The sequence below is a fragment of the Montipora capricornis genome, unplaced genomic scaffold (genome assembly GCF_036669925.1).
Source record: "Montipora capricornis isolate CH-2021 unplaced genomic scaffold, ASM3666992v2 scaffold_131, whole genome shotgun sequence".
Classification (NCBI taxonomy): Eukaryota; Metazoa; Cnidaria; class Anthozoa; order Scleractinia; family Acroporidae; genus Montipora; species Montipora capricornis.
The window spans coordinates 30,001-49,419 of NW_027179895.1; the positions used below are offsets into that span (position 1 = coordinate 30,001).

A 19,419-nucleotide genomic window follows, 5' to 3' on the forward strand; every position below is an offset into this window, starting at 1 on the left:
ACAAAATATGATACAAAGAGTAAGATTTACCCAGATTGGCTTGGAACCCATCAGCGTCAGAAAAGTGGCTATTTTTAAACCAAGTTTCGCGGGAAAATAAACAATAAACCAAATCGGCTAACTCAATGTTTTACCCAATATCCCATTTCCGAGTTGCTGCATGCCTCAGTTATTTTAACTGGAATTTTCCTATGTAATGGTCAGCCATTACAAACTTTAAGTTCTTGAGAGAGCTGGATCGAGGAGAGAATGACGTCAAAGGCTCACTAGTTTAAGAATGCGATGCGTGTGTACGCCGCATAATTAATATGCAGCACGGGAGTTTTAGTCTTTCAGACTTTTAAACTCGCGTTTTGCTTATGTAATAAGCTGCTTTCACACGCTGAAATTTTAAGGTAGTTAGCCTTTCACGTCACTTTTCCCAGGATCCAACCCTCTAAGGTCCAATCGGTCAGTTTTGATGGTAACTAATTGCGGACCGTGAAATCCAAAACTTGTGCTCAAAGTAAACGGCCTTTGGATAAAAATCAAAGTTCAACATTTTGCAAGTCAGGTGTCACAAGCAAACACACTTTTAAGTCTGAAGAAAAAAGGAAGTGATTTTTTTGATCACATGCAGGGGCACCTTAATTTGTTGCAAAGGAAGCTAAAAAAAAATCCAGACTTGAACGGGATTTGAACCCAGTACCTTGCTATAGGCCAGTTTCGTATTCTCACAGCTGGACTGAATCTAGCATGAAATGGAGGCTAATGCGGGCAAATTAATTTGCATTTGAAAAGATTTGCCCGCATTAGCCTCCATTTCATGCTAACTCCAGTCCAGCGGTGAGAATTCGAAAATGGTCTATTGCACTACTGGAATCATCAACGCTTTCTTCATCCCCCGCAGCTTTGCCAACCTCTTCTTTCAGTGGTTCATATTTCTCGAGGTTTTCATGTTCTTTCTCCTTCACTCTAGTGTCGCCCGGGATCACAATATCAATATAATTTGGACCATTTACTTTGTTCCGGCATCTCGACCGATATGGAACCTTAGCCGAGATAAGGCAGCGTAGCCAGCAAGTCCAACTCTCTTGGTAGAATAAAACTTTATTACTTTGGTAAGAACGGAAAGAACTTTTACGAGCTCGAGCTGAAGCTAGCGAAAAAATTGGCGGGTAATAGAATCATTGAGACAGAAATTCTAGTACTAAAAGAAAGAAACTCTACGCCAATTAATTTAACCAATGATAAGAAACTTGCTGCAAAATATAATCTAAGGCTACGTTTACACGGTCCGGACAAATTTCCACACGGACGAATTTTGTACCTGGACCACCTATTTACATGGAACAGTGCAAATTCTGTTACAGATTGCAATGGTGTTTACATGGACACGTGCAAATTTTGAAACCAGTCGCGGTATTTGATTGGCTTTTTTTAACTGTCTGTTGTGATTGGTTAAGCTAGTGCTTTTAGCCAATCACGTTGTAGTTCGAGGCAAATCAAACATGGCGGCAGACAAAAACTTTATGTGGACAGACAAAATAAATGCGTTGTTGCATGTAGTTTTAAGCTATAAAGTCGGAAAAGTAGGCGAGAGAATTGACTGGGAGACAGTGAGGAGCAAGTACGAAAACATAACCAAAATGTTTTTGGAAAAGTACCCTGATAACGACAAGAACAAATTGCCCCTAGGCGGCACTGCTTAGAATGGCCAATCAGAATGAAGTTATTGTCAAACGAAGACAAAAGTAGCAATAAACAATGTATGTAAATTGTGCAAATTGGTGTAAATGCAGGTCTCCTGCTGAAGTGTTGGTTCTAAAAATAGAAAGATACGCGCAAAGGATGACTCAAGGATATAGTGCATAGAGAGGCTTCTGCTCATGGACTCCTGGTACTTGTTATTCTCCTCTAACATACCTTCAGGCTTTTTCTCATACCACGTTGCAGCTTTGTGGAACCCGCATGTCTCATGCATCTTCGAGTGAATGTATCGCGCAACGTTATCATGTTGCCTTTTGTGCTCTTCGTTGCACTAATTCCGTACATTCGCTTAGAAGGTCACGGGCGACTCACTGTTTCTCCTTGTTGTCACTTATGTCCAGGATTCACTACTTGCACAATCCCATAATACACCTCTATTACCCCCCAAGACTTTTGCATAACCATTGTTTGCAATTTCTCCTGGCACATGAAAATGTCCCTAGAGAAGTCGAAAACAATGCTTATGCAGATTTTTTTTTTTTTTTTGGGGGGGGGGGGGGGGTAAAAGAGGTATATTGTGGGAGTTGTGCAAGTAGTGAATTGACCCAAATTAGGTGCACGCAGTGTCCCGTTATGTCTAAGCTTCAAGTATGTTTTTACGACAATCCAGTGAACATTTGCTTTGGTATGATTTGAAAGCCAGGCAACGGGCTGGGCTGGGGCGGGAAGCCTAGAGAGGGGCCCTGGGAACGAGGTTGAAAGTTAGGGAAATCTTACTCGAACGGTAGATTTAGGAGGACACTTTGAGACGTTTATCGGGTATATTTAACAATTGTTCGCCGAACGAGAGGTGAATATTGGTGTCTGACACTTGCAGACTGCAGCCTGCAGACTGCAGACAGCAGACCGCATACTGCAGACTAGCCCTAAGTCATAATTATATAAAGCTAACCGTTTTAAAATGGGTGCTGAGACTTAAGCTTAAATACTGTTTATCAGCGCCATTTGGAATGGGTGCATAGTCTTAAATACTTTTAATTAGCGCTATTTGCAGGCAGTCTGCAATCTGCGGTCGTCATACACCTGGTGAATATTAGCCTGCGAACAGCAGACGCATTTCCGGTCGTCGCTTCTCTGCCTCCGAAAAATAGCGTCTGCGATCTCGAGCTCCAAAACGATTTCCGTGACGTCAGTATTTCTTCACCAATCAGAATTCGGCTCTTATTTTTGTGGAGCTAACACGCGTGGCCTTTACGTGGCTACGTGGCTTTACGTGGAGATCTCGATATACGCGAGAAAACCAAAATGGCGGAAGATGGGGAGAGTTCGCTGGACCACGCGTTTGTCAAAGTATGCGATATTTTCGGCTTTGAGAAGCTTAACAAGCACCAGGAAGAAGCAATTCGACAAGTAGTGGAACTGAAAGTCGATGTATATGTCAATTTGCCGACTGGTTATGGAAAGTCTGTTGTGTTCCAAGCTTTACCTACGGTATTTGCTTCGGTAAATAAATGCGAGAAGAATATTGTAATCGTGATTTCTCCGTTAATTAATCTTATGAAAGATCAAGTGAGCCGTCTATCTTTGCTTGGAGTAAGCGCAATATCGCTGAGTGATATCAGTTCGGCGGCGGAGATAAAAAAGGTGGAGAGTGGAGAATTCTCTATCGTTTACGGATCACCTGAATCTTGGCTTGGCGACATTAGATGGCGAAGAATGTTGGCAAGCGAAACCTACAGATCCTATGTGAGAGCAGTTGCCGTGGATGAAGCGCACGTGATTTGCCATTGGTAAGAAATATTATTATCGCTTCAATGAGGTTATTCTTTCATCGTTCTGGACTCCCGGGGAATAGAATTAATAGTTTTAAATGAAATGTTTTCGTATACAAATGCATATTTAGCATGATCTTACCCTAATGTCACACAGTTGACATTGGTTCACACGACTTCTTCAAGAATAAAGAGAGTTATTTCTGTATGATGCGATTGCAAGTTTCATATTAGAAGTTATAATACACTGGTAGTGACCAAGTAATCAAAAGGTTAACTCAAATGTAATATTGCATCATTTATTGTTTTTCTAGGGGGAAATCGAAGAGCAACAACCTTGCAGCCTTTAGAGTGTGGTTCTCTCGGTTACATGAGATGCGTTCATTATTACCACACACTCCATTTGTTGCCCTTACTGCTACAGCCACAAAAGATACTAGAGACACAATTTTTGAAGTACTCATCATGAAAGAGCCTCATATTGTTGAGGAAAATCCAAACAAACCCAACATTGCATATGTTGTTAAGTACATGGAAAGGAATGCTCGCCTTTCAGATTATTTTCATTGGATAGCCAAAGAGGTAATTGACAAACACTCCATGGCTACTAGAACAATAATTTATTGTCAGACAATAAAGCAGTGTGCAGTTGTGTATTCAACACTGAAGACCCTTATTGGGGATAAAATTTATGTTGACCCACAGAACAAAGATCTAAAAAGAGTGGTTCTTGAAATGTTACATTCTTGCAGCCCCAAGTCAAATAAAGATCTCATTCTTGAGTCATTTCAGTCTGATGAAGGACACATCCGTATTCTTGTTGCTACAATTGCATTCGGTATGGGTGTGGATTGTAAAAAGGTCTATCGGACAATCCATTTTGGCCCAGCCAAAAATGTAGAAAGCTACTTGCAAGAGAGTGGCAGAGCAGGAAGGGATGGCTCTCAGTGCACCGCTTATCTGCTCTACCAAGGAATGCAACTTATTCATGTGGACCAGGACATAAAGAGTTACATAAAATCAAGTGGCTGCCGACGTAAGCAATTGCTGCAATATTTTGATGTGGATTGTTCTCCACAGAATCCTGCGCACCTTTGCTGTGACAACTGTTCAGTCATGTGTGAATGTGGTACATATGAATGCAAACCTCTTGCCTACCCTCTCTGTAGAGCTGACCTCCATCTCAATTCAAAAAGAAAACGGACATCTACAGAGGAACAGAAAACTACACTGGTAAATAAACTGGCTGCATATCACAAGAAGTTGCACACAAATCTGTTACAAAGAGATGCAAGTGGGAAAATGAAATTTTTCACCAACCCCAAGTTTTTGCTTGGATTTTCTGATCTGCAAATTCAACAAGTTGCGGAACACTGTAATGAATTGTTTTCTGTGTCGGACATTTGTACTGTGGTGGAGATATGGGATATGCAGCATGCATTTGAAATTCATGCAGTCATGCAAGAAGTATTTGGAGACATGTTAGACATAGAACTGAGTTCAGAAGATGAATGTTCCGATGAAGAGAGTGACTTTCTTGGAAATGATTGGAATGATCTTGTCGTGGACGATGAACTTGCTAATATGGTTATTGACAATCTCAGCTTTTCTCAGTGGGATGAGTCAGCAGATGAATCTGCTGATGAGCAATTAGACGCAGGTGTTCCATTTGCTGCTTTAAACGCAGTTTTAAATTTGAGTTTTGATGCAGTGTTGAACAAATGATACAGTGTTCAAATCATGAATGTAAATTTTGAAACAAAGTTGTGGACAATGTAAATATTGCAGTACTGTTGAGCCAACAAGACTTCTAATAATTTCCTGTGTTGATTCAGAGGGATATTAATAGTGGAATATGAGGTGCTTTTCTTTTGACATTGAGGACAGACACATTTTTTGACTTTCCAATGGCATCTGCTTGTACAGGTGTACCCAATAGAGAGATCAAAGTTTAAACAGGTGATATATATAACACTTTTTGAACATATATAGAATGTCTTGGTCCAGAGTTAATTTCAGACATTTTCGAGGGAATGGGTGTAATGTGCAGTCACATTTAGAAACCCGAAGGATATACATGTATGGTAATCTCACCTGTCAGAGTCAATCATTCATTTACATGTATGGAAATGAATTTTAATTTTTCAGAATTTTTACAAAATCAGTGTTTAGCATCCTGTCCAGACCTTTTTTAAAAATAGTTTTTCAGTTACAGATGAAATTTTCTAATCAGTTTTATTGGGGCTCACATATTTGACAGTTTCAAAAATAACATCAAGATAAAGATTTGCCACATAACACCCTCACTTCAATCACTGAATATTATTATCTTTAATTCTTTACCAGTCAGGTACAATTTCATTCTTGTTATAGCCTGTTCCAGGCATTAAGATACATGTAAGGTGCAGTTGAGAATTCAAAATAAGGTGAAAAGGGGAAGCATTTAACTCGCCCCTAACTATCTGGGCCTGGTTCCTCAAAAGATAGTTACGTTGAACCCAGGATTAAGCTAAATTTCAGGCAACGTTTTCTCGCCTAAAAACATGAGCCTTCTCTATGAACTACGGTAACAGTAACACAAAATGTTACCCTACACAATGCATAGGAATGTAAAATACAAAAACAGATCAACATTTTTATCCTGGATTAACACTTATCGACCTTTCAGGAACCGGGCCAAAGAGTTTTTTCTTTTACAAATTTACAGTGCGACGCGCCATACCGTGGCCACCCAACAAACATTTTTACAAGTTAGCTACTGATCAAGATACACGAATTTGATTGACAGACACACCTCCATAGAAAGTTTCAACGCGCAAGAACCAAAATGGAGGCTTGTCTGTCAATCAAATCCGCTCACACTGATTGGCTAACTTGAAAAAAATGTTTGTTGGGTGGCCACGGTAAGGCGCGTCGCAGTGTAATATAACTTATTGTACACTCAAACCTTTAAGTCCTGCTATGTGCATCACCCCTCTTTACTTTCGTTCATAAAGGAAAAAAAAGTAATGAATAATTGAACCCAACTTTATTCTTATATGTTCATTTACCCTTCTATGAATTGCATTGACAGCCCAGTAGATCTTATAGTTAGGTTACATGCATTATTCTAAGCATTGCTAAGGTAATAATTTTACAAAAATAGCATCCATTGTTACTACTTTTACTTGCACACATTTGATAGTCCTCTTAGTAAGAATAAAATTCCCTATTGCTGGGCAGACCTCCAAAATATCTGCAACTGGACTTGAAACTATTTTTTGGGGGGGAGGGGGAGGAGGGGAGAAAAATTTTTGCCTTGTCCCCCAACACCATCACCACCACCATACAAACGTCTTTAAAACTTGCAACTTTGTGATGGTATATTTTTACTTCAAAATGTACCATTTTCCATGAATTTCATGAATAATTTGGGCTTGGAGACAAAGAAAATTGAAAATCATTTAACCTGAATTTAATTTTGACCTGTAACATAATTTATATTCCCTAATTTTGATCCAAGCCAAAAACTTTACAAACACTTTAAAAGTAGGTGTGGAATCAAACAGCTAAAAGAAGTCCATTGAATACCCCAGCCTTTTTTTCCCCAGAATTTTTTCAGGGAAAGGGTTCTTCAAACATCATGCTTAATTTTTGTTTCAAATGACCAGAAGCAATGAAAGAAGTCATTACCTAGCCTTGACACCTGAAGAAACCTTTTTTTTGTGATCATTTAACCATGCATACATCTTTGACATGTCTAGGTTTACCAAAGCATCTCTTTCAAAACCCTTGAAATGCCTGTAACTACGACCCTCTTGGTATTTGAAAACTTCACTTTCATTTAGTTTTTTCAACAGTGCATCTAAGTCAACTACAGGAAAACGTTGAATATGCTTTCCTGAGCGTATAATCCGCTGAAGAAGTCTGTCCACCTTTCCACTAATGTTCCTGACAGGTTTCTCAGCATGGCAGATTCTTGATACTGCCTTCTCTGAGAGGTTTGCTCCAATGTTACAGTAGCCTTGCTTGTTAAAATTGTTACTATGCTCGACTTCTAGGTCATGTGGAATGTTGTTTCCAAGACCTCCATAATTGTTAACAGTCCTGTTCCACACAAAGATCTCTGACTCCTTCTGGCTTAAACCATTCACCAAGAGCAGCTGGTACAGGCTCTCCAGTGCATACTTGGTGCTGTGTGGGTCATCTGCTTTACATAGGAGCATTAGATACTTGTATTGTCTCATGATCCGCTGGCCATCCCCTTCTGAGACAGCATCCAAAAAGTTCATAAAGAAAAGTCCTTCTGAGAGAAGTGCAGCATTGTAATTAAAAACATCATCACTACTTTTGGGCGCCTGGTCTGTGGTTATGGATGAAGTTGTGGTTGTCACTTCTTCTATTACAACTGGTGGATCATGACTTAATTCATGTCTTCTCCTGCTCTTGCCATTGTATTTGAAGGATGTCGTACACCCTGGAAACCTACAAGGGAAACGGCCATCCTCATTAACATCCAAACATCTTTGAATTTCCCTTCTTTCCTCATCTGACACCAGTTCTTGCAAAGAACCATTCATCATTGCTTCATCAATAACAATTTCATCCACAATCATACCAGCAGCTTTGTGTAAGAACTGGAGCCTTTGCAATTTGTTCCAGTTAGGAAGGTCCTCTGGGAAAGGGTAATGCAGTGGTTTTTCGTCTTTGCTTTTTAAGCCAAGAACATGAAATGCAGCTGCCAAAATCCTGGCTTTCACCTCTAAAATCAAGAAATCCCTATCTGGTCGATAGGCGGAGTGTGGATCCTCTCTCACATTTCTCCTGTTAATAAGGTTTCTGTCTGCAAATAGGGTGCAATGGTCATCTGAAGAACTCCCTGAGTAAAATCTTCTAAATAGCAACTGCAAATAAATCATATAAAACAATGTTACAATAATGGTTTCTACAATGATTATAACAAAGTATTGATATAGTTTTGGATAAAATCTACATACAGTACAAAAGAGTACTAAAGTGGTGACATCATAAAAATTAGATTTCAGAAATTATGGGTTTTGTCAGGATATTTTGAAAGAACAATGCCCAACAGGCCTACTTGCCAAAAAATTAATGACCTTTTCAGGGCAAATTGCCACTGACATATAAGCCCAGTTATGTTAAGAAAACTCCAAATAAACCCTTCTAATTTTTCTTGGGTCAATCCCACAAAAAAAATAGAAGGGTTTGTATGGAGTTATCAGAGCATAAATGGCTAATATCTCAGATACAATGTGCCCCAAAATACTATGACATCACCACTTTAGTACTCCATATGGAGCCTAGATAAATATTAATGATGGGAAGGATTATATCATAAGCAAGCAGTTGCTTTAAATGTAAAGTAGTAGTAGGAGGAATCTTTTTCAAACAGATTCAATCAGTTATTGACTGTAATTAAGATTTGATAGCTGCAAGTGAAGTTTGGGATACATGTATATTTCAAAGGGTTAGGACAGGTCATGCATCTTTGCAAGTTTAAGGTCACCAATATGCTCTCTTTTGTGGTAAGACGTTCTTAATGATAATAATTTTTACACTTTTTAAGGCACACATTCTTTACCTCAAGTATCTTGACCCCCGTGTGCCAGTCACCAAGTTGCATGGTAAACCCCTCAAGGCGGTCTTCAGCTGTATGACCATTGGACACTGAATGTATTGCATTCACAGCTCTTTCAACAGATAGCTGATCCCCCGTGCATATCTGACTAGCAAATTTCTTTTCGCCTTGAATAGTTACAGTAGGCAGGTATGTTTGGAAATGTCGCAGGATATCAATCATGTCCTCAGTCAGGTTTTCATTTTTAAATAACACACCCATTGGAAGCTGAAATGAATAATTTATTGACATTACCACATTTAAAATTCACCATTAAAATCCATTGTTAATTTATTATTGTTCATTGGCATTGCTTTACTAAATAGTAATGTGACTCACTTGAAACTTGAGGGGAAAATAATACCTTATTACAGCTAAAACTCAGAACTTGCTTGCTCTTTCAATCAGCCTTAGGTTATTCAAAGCAAATAATCCTGTTGTATATTACTCAAATAATAGTCCCCCATAAATGTTTTTCTCACTGCAGTTATGTTATCATGAGAGTATATTTTGACAGGAAATTTCATTGAAATATACAGTATAATATTTTACATGATATCAGAGGCTACAGGAAACATTTATACCAATCTTATTATTCTGGTACTAAACTATCTGGAAGTTCCATAAAAAATTTCACACCTAGTCCTGTGTTCCAACCCCCTCTATTACCACCAGGCTTTTCAGTGGGTTAGCAAGGTGTAACTGTATATTTCGGTGTGGCCACACATTTACAGTTAAATAGTCGCAAGTAATTGTTGTGACTAAAATTGAATTGCTTCATTCATGATGCATGAAAGCAGATATTAAAGGGGAAAACTTTGAAAACCAGTACAAAAGCAGAACTTTAGCAACGTGAAAGTACCCAAAGGAAAAAAGAATAACTTACAACATCTGACTTTTTGGCCATCTCATTGGAATACTTGTGAGGAATATGGAATACACACACATCCTTGAGAGCTGAAAAACAATCTAAATGCTCCACAAGAACTCTTGATATTAAAACTGTGTAGTTGTGACGCTGAAACTTCTGATCGTCAACAGTGGGAAACAATTTAAGATTTGAAAGGGAAGTAATGTCCCTTGGTAAAGTCTCAAGACAACCTCCAGAAACTCTGTTCATTATTATCTTGTGGTTGACCCAATGAAAATCCAAGTTTTGGTTGTCCTTGGTCATATGCCTGCATTCACGCTTTCCATCAATATTATCAAACGCAATAGCAAAACCAGGATGCATGTTCTTCTTAGCTTGTTTTAGTTCACATTTGGCTTTTGTAGCATCATCAGCACACTGCTGGGTACATGGTTGTTCATTTGAACTGCAACTGTCAGTAATTGCCACTACCTTCCTTGTGAGTTCCTGTACAACTTCCTCCTCATTGGACATTTTCTTTTGTAAGTCCAGAATTTCCTGACCATGATTTTCACCTAACACATCAAATTTTGCACGAACTTTTGCGGCTGAACAGGTGACCTTCATCTTGGATAACCTACCAAAGGTTGCCTTGTAACGAAAGAGCAAGAGATCAAAATTTTGATTATATTGTTTGTTCTAAAAAATCTACAAGTATTAAGAAATATTAATATCTACAATGCCACGACCCCTCTTCACACTGATAGCCATAAAAAAAAAGAATTCACCTTCCTTAACCCTTGATTCAAACAAAATCTAATGTGTAACTGATAAATGTCTCTATGAAACAAAACTATAGACCCTATGCAAAAATGGCTGCCTTTAAATTATTCTTTTGTTCATATTCAAAATAGCCCAACTAACCTCGTTTTTGAGACAAAAATTCTAAAGAATTTGTTATTGCGAGCGAGGTTAGTTGGGCTATTTTGAATATGAACAAAAGAATAATTTAAAGGCAGCCATTTTTGCATAGGGTCTATATGAATTACTTTTACAGCTGATTTAATTAATATTAAAAAATTAATTAAGTTAGTTTTAACTCGACTTTCAAAAGCCCTTGTAGATGCAAAATAATCTATGACTTGTCTTACCTCCAAAGATCGTGATTTGATAAGGATTCCAAGAACTGTTGCACAGCCATTCATGTGTGAGTTTCGCTGCTTTAACAGGATCGACCCTGCGACTGCTATGCTAGGAAGCCATTCTGGAGCAATCTCCTTTAGAGTAGTTGTAGCACATGTCATCAGAAAGGCATAGAAGATAGGCGCTCTTTCTTTCCATTCAAGACAGAGTTTCTCGAAATCGAAGTTTACAATCTCTTCCTTCGTGTTGGCTCTTAACATGGAAGGTTGTTTTCTGCTACAGATACCATTAATTTGCGATGTCATTAGCTGGAGAACTTTTTCCACGACAATTTTCTTGAGTTTAACATTCTTCAGTATTGCTTTGGCAATGCGCTGTTCGAAACCGGAGGCAATCGCCTTTCCAAGAACTGCAAGGTCATCGTTTAATTCCTTTCGCACAGTTTTGCTGGGATATTCAACGGAAAGATATACTTTCGTTTCGGTGATCGATCGTTCTGAAATCTCGCGCGGCGTCTTTGGTGTTGAGGACGACATCGGACACAACTGCATAGGACCAACAATTCCCGACGATTGTACACAATTTGGTGCTCGAAAAATCGAGAGTGGAGCGATTGGGCTAATGGCACCAAAACCAAAAACCGGCGGAAGCTTTGTAAAAGCAGACACACAAACATTATCTGGAGGCTTTAAGCTTACTGGTAATGGTGGTTCCCGCGAAATTTCACCCGACGGGTTGGAGTCAAAACTTAAACTCTTCCTTGCCTCCGGCGCTTTTGTTGAATCTTTCGATAATCTTTTGATACGGAGAGGTCCGTTACTTTCAAATTTCTGCTTGATACCATCGACGATCTGGTTGACTTTTTTTAAGGCCTTGTTGTAGGCATTCAACATGTTATAACACAAGCGACATATCGCGAGGTTCTCGCTGCCGACATAAACACCCAAATCGACTCCAAGTGAGCGATGAATTAACGCACCAATCTGCAATTCACTCTTGCCAAAGATCTTCACTTTCTCCTTGAGACTGGGAATTTTATCCTTACACAAAAAACAACCTCCTTCGGCCGAGGTAACTTTTTTCGGCGTTTCCCCACTCATGGGTGCATAATGCCACTTCTGAAGCAGTTGTCGGTCCTCGCGATTTCCCGCGTGTCTTCAATAACATCTTTCTATCACTCAATTTCATTGGCCGAGTAAAGAAGAAAAGAAATGACGTCACGGAAATCGTTTTGGAGCTCGAGATCGCAGACGCTATTTTTCGGAGGCAGAGAAGCGACGACCGGAAATGCGTCTGCTGTTCGCAGGCTAGGTGAATATCGGTGAATAATTGTTTTAGTATAATTACGTAGGTGATTATTTGAAAAATATGCACTTTCTTTAAAACAATTAATTTCTTCGTCTGACACCTCGACAAAACGGCTTACGGCCATTTTGAAAAAAAAGCCGCTTGGGTGATTATCGCGTTACAGTCACCTCAATGCAACCAAGAGAAAATGAGGGACTCAGCGCAGAGAATTTTCAGTAATCACCTATTTATTTATTTATTTATTTGTTTATTCATTCTAATTTTGGATATAAGTAATGGAGGGTAATCGTGACACTTATCAAAATGTGCATGCATCTAATTAGGAGCAATCGTGGACATATCTTCCGGGGGGGGGGGGGGGGGCACTCCCTTATATGGGCTATATAGGTATGTGCGGTAACAAAGGGTATGGTTTGTTAGCCGGTTTGGTCTGAAATAGGAAGAAGCTTCTTCTTCGTCATTAGGCGATAAGGCCGTCAACAAAGCCCTTCTCGAATTATTACGCCAATTTTCCGTAAGTAGGGCTATCGCTCACATGGTTCATATGGGGTAGAAAACTAGCAGTTCAAATTACACTATAATCAGTAAAGTTATCAAATTTTTGGTCAGGTCTGAAATAGGGTAGGAAAAATCGCAGATTTTGGTCTGAAATAGGGTTAGGGTCTCAGGAAGCGGGCCTCACACCCCAACTCAATTTTCCTGCAATTGCGTAGAGAAGCCTGAAAAATTCAGGATTTCAACGGGGTTTGAACCCACAAATCCTACGTATGAGACATAGCCTTCAAATTGTTGAAACTGGTTGGGTGACCTAAGCTGTTGTTCACTTAATAGAGAGTGTCTTTTAAGAGTGAATGGACCATTTCCGAGTTGCTGTTTGTCTCGGTTTCGAAGTGAGTCTTGGTGCTCAACTATTGTAAGGGAAATTAGCTTGATTTGCATAAGAATACGCAACTCATTTCCATTTGAATAGTTGTGCACCAGACCTCGCTTTGAAACTGAGGCATGCAGCAACTCGGAAATGGGTATTAGATAAGAGTGTCCTTATGGGATGGGTGGACTCATCAGCACAGTCGCAAATATACCCGTTCCCGCGAAAATTAGTGGTCATGTCCCTGAAAAAACATGGCAGTAGTAGTCACGCGTGACATGGCTTCTTCTTATGGTTAAAATTGGTGGCCCTTTGTTTGTTCTCGCGCGTCAAGTGTATCTAAAAATAAGCCATTTGTGACTGTGCTGTTGGGCAAGACCGCAAATTGATAGAGAAATACTCTTATCTAATTCTCTCTCCGTGTCCGTTTAATAAGGGGTCCGCTTAGTACAGGTTTGTCTCTGTTTTCTTTATCCTGCTTTAGTTCCAACTTATCCTCCAAGGAATGTGACTGCTTACAATACGAGTGCACACGAGATTAGAGTAGAATGGATTCCACCAGTTCAAGAGAAGATTCATGGAGAACTTGCTGGCTTTGACGTGACCTTCATGCCTTCCCATAATGAATCATCTATTCATCACATGATGATTTTCGGCTCGAAAAGGGAAGTGTATTTGTCAAGTCTAACCGTGTTTACCTTCTACAACATCACTGTAGCTGCCTTTACAAAAGTAGGGATTGGAAACGCTAGCGATATGATACAGACCCGGACTGACGAGAGCAGTGAGTATTTCTGGTCTAATTTGTTCTTTCAAGAGTCCGTCACCGAAACTAAGATTTACCCATATTGGCCTTGTCCCCATCAGCGTCATAAAAGTGTCTATTTTTAAACCAAGTTTTGCTGGACAATAAACAATAGACTATATAGGCTAACTCATTGTTTTACCCAATTCAAACCGTTTTGGAATGAAGCATTTTTGTTCACGGTATTTCCATATAAATAATCATTAAAATGTGAATGCAGTGGCAGTGTGGCCTAGTGGTTAGGGCGCTTGCCTTGAGATCCGGAGATCCCGGGTTCAAGACCCGCTCTGACCACTCGTTGAATTTGTTCCTGGTAGTCCCTGGTTCAACTTCTCAGCTGCACTTGTAAATAGCCAACTGGTTTGCGTCCGGCCAGTTGGGATTCTCAACATTTGTTGTTGTTGCTGTTCTGTTCTGTAGTTTCGTTGTGTTTCATTGGCCCTGAAAAACCCCTATGGGGAGCGGTCAATTAAGTATGTATTGTATTGTAATGCTACATTTATTTATAATGCAAATACAATGCACAAAAAATCTTAACCCCGAGAGATTTGAATTGAGTACAACATTGAGGTAGCTGATTTGGTCTTCCCGCAAAACTTGGGTTAAAAATACACACATATCCGACGCTAATGGGGACAAACTTGATACTAGATTCTTGCTCTAGGTAATGGACTCTCGCGTCTTTATAATATACATGCGAAAATCAGTCCGCCCTGCTTATTAGCTGAGAACACGTCAATTAATCCGTCAAACAGTGCAGAAAGTTGAAATCGAGTAAAAGAAAAGTTGAAATGGAAGGTCCCGAAAGCGCATTAAAACAAAATGGCGGACTGGTTAGGAGAAAGTAACAACGTTTTAATTCAGAGTTTGAAGGGGAATGGCGAGAACAAAAACACTGAACAAAGCACAAAACTGGCTCAAAGTCTGGACTTTAAAATGAATATAAAGTTTTCGTAAAATTTTTAAGACTGCAAATTGCGCTGGCTCGACCTAAGGGCACGTGCAATTTTCCTTGTCATTGATAATGTTGAAAAATGTCTTTCTACAAATGGCTTCACAATAAGAATCGACCTTAGGGATGTTTGCATTCTCTTAAGCCGATGGCACACGGTTCAACATCCTGCAACATTTGTTGCTCAACAAATGTTGAACCATGTTGCACAGAGGTGTTGAACGGAATAGAGCTGATCTCTATTTTCGTTCAACATCGTTCAACAAAATTGAACGTGTTGAATGGCATTTTTCAACATTCAACATGGCATGACACACTGTTCAACATTTGTTGAACAACAGCTGCAACATTTTTTGATCAACAAATGTTGAACCATGTATCACCGGCTTTAGGCATCACTGTACAATATCCCTGGATAGATAATTGACAATGCCCTTTTCTGTACCTGTTCTATTTCGTACTTGAGATACAAGGGCAGAGCTTGATAAAATACTAGTACGGCATACATCAAGACAGATCTTATATAAGTCCGCTGTGCACTGGGCGCTACTTTCTTTGTCCTTTGGTAACGATCTCCGAAGCAGTAGTATCGTCAACATACTTCCATAATACTTCCCATATCAATGCCATTAATAAATAATCATATGATTTTTCTCGTGCGATTTGGAATAAATTTTGTTCGTCTTAAATTTACTCGTGCTTATTTATTCCAAATTGCACTTGATGATGTGATTACGTGCGAATCACACAGTCATCGAATATTCATGTCTGCCTCCTCTTCAAAGCGAGTCCAAGTGAGAGTTGTTTATTTTGCAAGGAATTTTCTATAATTTTTACTATGTTGCTACTCGCACAACAATAGGGCCGTTTATACGATAGAAAATAAGCCGCGGCTTACTCTGGCCTTGGCGTACATAATACGCGAAAGGAACTATTTATACGAGTATTAACTCCCAGGCCAGGATAAGCCGCGGCTTGAGAAAGCCGTGAACGTAGATTTTGTACCATTCACCGGACGAAAAAACGGATTTTCACATATAGCAAATGTGGAGCAAATGCATGGCATATGCTACGTTTGTGCATGTTTGCTTAGATTTGCTGAAAAGCAAAGATCACATTTGGCACAGTTTTTCCACCCATGGCAACGCTCGTAAATGCCACATTTGTTTTAAATTTCCTGGTGTGAGTAAAAGTACGGATAACATTGTATTTTCTGCGACATTTGGAGGGGTAGTAAACATAATGTTAAAACTAAAATTTTGCAAGTACTTTTCCTGAAGTTGTAAATTTGATCAAACTTTCATCATTGCACCTTTTTACAAGGTGAGTAAAGGCAAACAAATATTAGTTTTTGTACCCGTTTGCTCGGAGCAGCAAATGTGTTCAAATATGAATTTTTGCAGAGATTCCTCAGAATAGCAAATGTGGCCAAACGTGTAGTTTTGCAGGGTTTTACTCAGGAAAGCAAATGTGTTCAAGGATGTATTTTTGTAGAAATTTGCTCGGGATATTAAATGTAACCAAAATACGACTTTTTTCACATAATTGCTCTGCATACGGGTACAATGCAGAGATCCATATCATTCATGCCCCTTTCCTTATTATTGGTATTGTTTTAAATGGCCTGAAATTAATAACGTGACGTGAAATTACTAAGGGAGTACGTCTGCAAAAGTAAAGACTGTCCTTGCAAAGGGAGGGATGTATGATGGGAATCTCAATTCAATGAATCAGCAATCAAACGTGTTATGAAAAAGAAAGGATATTCTACACAAAATTTAAGGCATATACTTTCAGGTTATTATCAGTGAGGTGACCTACCGAAACTCCATCGGCAATCTTTTGCTATTCGGCGCTTTAATATAAGTCTTGAATCTTCCCGCTCTTTTGCTTAAATCCACATGTAGCTGTTCGGCCATCCTTTGTTCCAAACGTTCGTTGAACTCTGTTTGCTTAAGGAAGGAAGGCCTCTATTTCTGCCATGAATTTTTCATCGATTAATGCTGGTGGTATTGGTCGTAACTCTTTCTCGAACACCGTCTCTGAACTCCCTGATCAGAATCCAGGACATACAGCTGTATGAGTCTAGAAATTCAACGGTTCCATGTCAAGCAGCTAGCGAAGTCTACTCTTGCTAGGTTTCTCTGGCCGCCTTGGAATTAGTGGGAATCGTGGACTTGAAATAGGCATAGAACATTCCAAAGACCGACCATTCAACATTCATGACACTGGCGTGTGTGTTTGTGGCGAACTACTGTAAAACTACTAGGGCTGGTTCACCGTTCCCGACGTTATGGCCTGAATGGTCGTTGCCCTTTCTTTCGGGTTTCGTCGATTCTTACTGCCATTTCACCCGCACAAATGTCAAGGAATCGCCGTATAAAAACTTGGTCGTCCGAAAACGAAAAGAAAGAGGAAAGAGCACATCGCCCGCGCGAATTTCAAACCGTTGATAACCAAATTTTCATCGTCACAAAACCTCGTTTCCAGGGTCTTTGCGGCGGGGGTGATTCAAAATGGCGTTCAATTGCCCCTCCGAAAAGATCCTGGGAACGAGGATGGCCCAAGCATTTTGGGTGCTTACCATTTAGCCAAAAAATCCGGAAATTTCGGTTTGAGGTCAAATTGTGGACAACCTCCAGAGGTAGTCCTCTTTTTCCGTTCGGAACAGAATTCGCGAAATGCTCTTACCATTTGCGAGAATCCTTCCGTTTCCAGGCCACTTCTGAAAAGATCGAGTAAAATATGCGGGATAGAATGCTGTGTAGTAAATGGTAAGCGCCATTCTCAACCAGTTGGTCATTAAATTCGGAAAATCGCTTACCTTTATGCAACGATCATTCCATCCGGATTATTTGGCTAAATGGTAAGCACCCTTTGTTTACCATTCGTTGGTTTCGTTGTAGGACGTTGCCGCTGATGAAACTCAAAAGCTTCCGAATACCAGTGCAGTTTTCGTTCAATAATATAACGGTTATGTAAAAATTGAAAGTTTGCCACAGCAGTAAAATGTGTAACAAATATCATATGCACATTGCCTATGACAACAAAACGAAGATGCTGTAAATCACCATGTTTGCTCCCAGGTAAATATGAATATTGATAGCAAGGAAATTTGAAAATTTACTACAAAGTCATATTCCGGCAATTCATTCTTTTTTGCTCCCATTGCAAAAGAGAGTAAATAAAATGCAAATGTACGTATTTTGATCCTTTGAAAATCAGTTCAAACAATAATGCAAACTATTGGTTTTGCGACATTTGCTTGCATTTGCGGTTGAGGTCAAACTGCTATCTTTGGGGTGAAGCAAATTTGAGCAAATCTGTGGAAACATTAAAGATTTGCATAGCACGCAAATGCCAAGCAAATAAATGCATTTCCTTAACATTTGCACACAAAACAAACATTCAAGTTTGTGCAAGCTTTACCTGTCAAACCAAAGTTAAAGCAAATTTAGAGCCCTAAATTTGCCACATATTTGCTCAATTCGCAAACTCGATCCGAGTAAATCAATTTTTTCGTCCAGTAAATCAATTTTTTCGTCCAGTGATTTATACGGGGTGTTAGCGTCTTATGTAAGCCGAGGCTTGTTTTCTCTCGTATAAACGGCCCTAATGTTAACCCAACGAGTAGCCAGAGCCAAAACTACTTTCTTGTTCTTTCTGATGTTTCTCATGTGTTTATTACTGAGAAACAAGTACAACAGGAATTGTCTATTTGTACCAGTATATCCACCGGCCACATTCCCTGGGAAAAAGGGCAGACCACTACAACAGGAACTCCGTCCCCTGCTTTAGGCCATTTCCGAGTTCATCTCTGCTTCCTTTTTCAAAGCGAGTCTATGTGCGAAGTCTTTCTTATGAAAATTAGTTTTCATTCATAAGTAAAGTAGAACTAATTACCATCACAAAAACTTAGCACTTATACTCGCTTTGAAGAGAAGGCAGACATGAATTCGGAAATGGCCTATTTGGAGTAGGCACATAGTTGAGCGAAACTAATTGGCGAAGGGGGGCTGCATTTCAAAATTTAAAACCTCCAGTTTCACTTGAGTGAGAACGAGGCGTGGCATATTGCAAATTGCGAACGATTGAAAATATTTAGTTGTTTTTTTTTTTTTTTGCTGTCAGCTCCAGCAGTTCCACCAGAGAATTTTACAGCAGAATCAAGATCATTTGACAGCATCAACGCAAGCTGGAAACCAGTGCCCACAATACATCAACGTGGTATTATCATTGAATATAAGCTGAATGTGACGAATAGCAGCACTACTGTGGTTCGTAGGTTTCAACGGAATGTAACTAGTACGGTGATCGAAAACTTGCAAATGTTCATGGAGTACAATCTGAGCGTAGTAGCCTTGACACGGAAAGGTGAAGGGAGATGGAGTGCTGTGCGAACATTAAAGACGAAA

General features: G+C 39.5%; 2 protein-coding genes across 3 annotated transcripts in view; both read left to right on the forward strand.

Moving 5' to 3' along the window:
- The window catches only part of LOC138034625 (cell adhesion molecule DSCAM-like), a gene marked incomplete at its 3' end in the record, with an annotated part of 44,345 nt that extends 24,929 nt beyond the window's left edge, over positions 1-19,416 (forward strand). Inside the window, exons 10-11 of the mRNA XM_068881840.1 lie at positions 13,732-14,031; positions 19,136-19,416. Of these exons, the coding sequence (XP_068737941.1) occupies positions 13,732-14,031; positions 19,136-19,416 (581 nt within the window). The remainder of the gene's footprint in view (positions 1-13,731; positions 14,032-19,135) is intronic.
- Positions 2,790-6,693, forward strand: LOC138034623 (bifunctional 3'-5' exonuclease/ATP-dependent helicase WRN-like). Of its 2 annotated transcripts, XM_068881839.1 has the most exons (3): positions 2,790-3,479; positions 3,776-4,043; positions 4,542-6,693. In XM_068881839.1, the coding sequence occupies exons 1-3, from the start codon at positions 2,995-2,997 to the stop codon at positions 5,184-5,186; spliced, it is 1,398 nt and encodes a 465-aa protein (XP_068737940.1). In that variant the 5' UTR covers positions 2,790-2,994; the 3' UTR covers positions 5,187-6,693. The 2 variants fall into 2 exon arrangements, with proteins under 2 accessions (XP_068737940.1, XP_068737939.1); XM_068881838.1 differs by having other exon boundaries at positions 3,776-6,693.
- Positions 19,417-19,419: the final 3 nt, after the last annotated feature.

Coding starts and splice junctions, on each gene's coding strand:
- LOC138034623 (XM_068881838.1), top strand. CDS start 2,995: ATGGCGGAAGATGGGGAGAGTTCGCTGGACCACGCGTTTGTCAAAGTA. Junction 3,480..3,775: donor GCGCACGTGATTTGCCATTG/GTAAGAAATATT, acceptor TTGTTTTTCTAG/GGGGAAATCGAAGAGCAACA.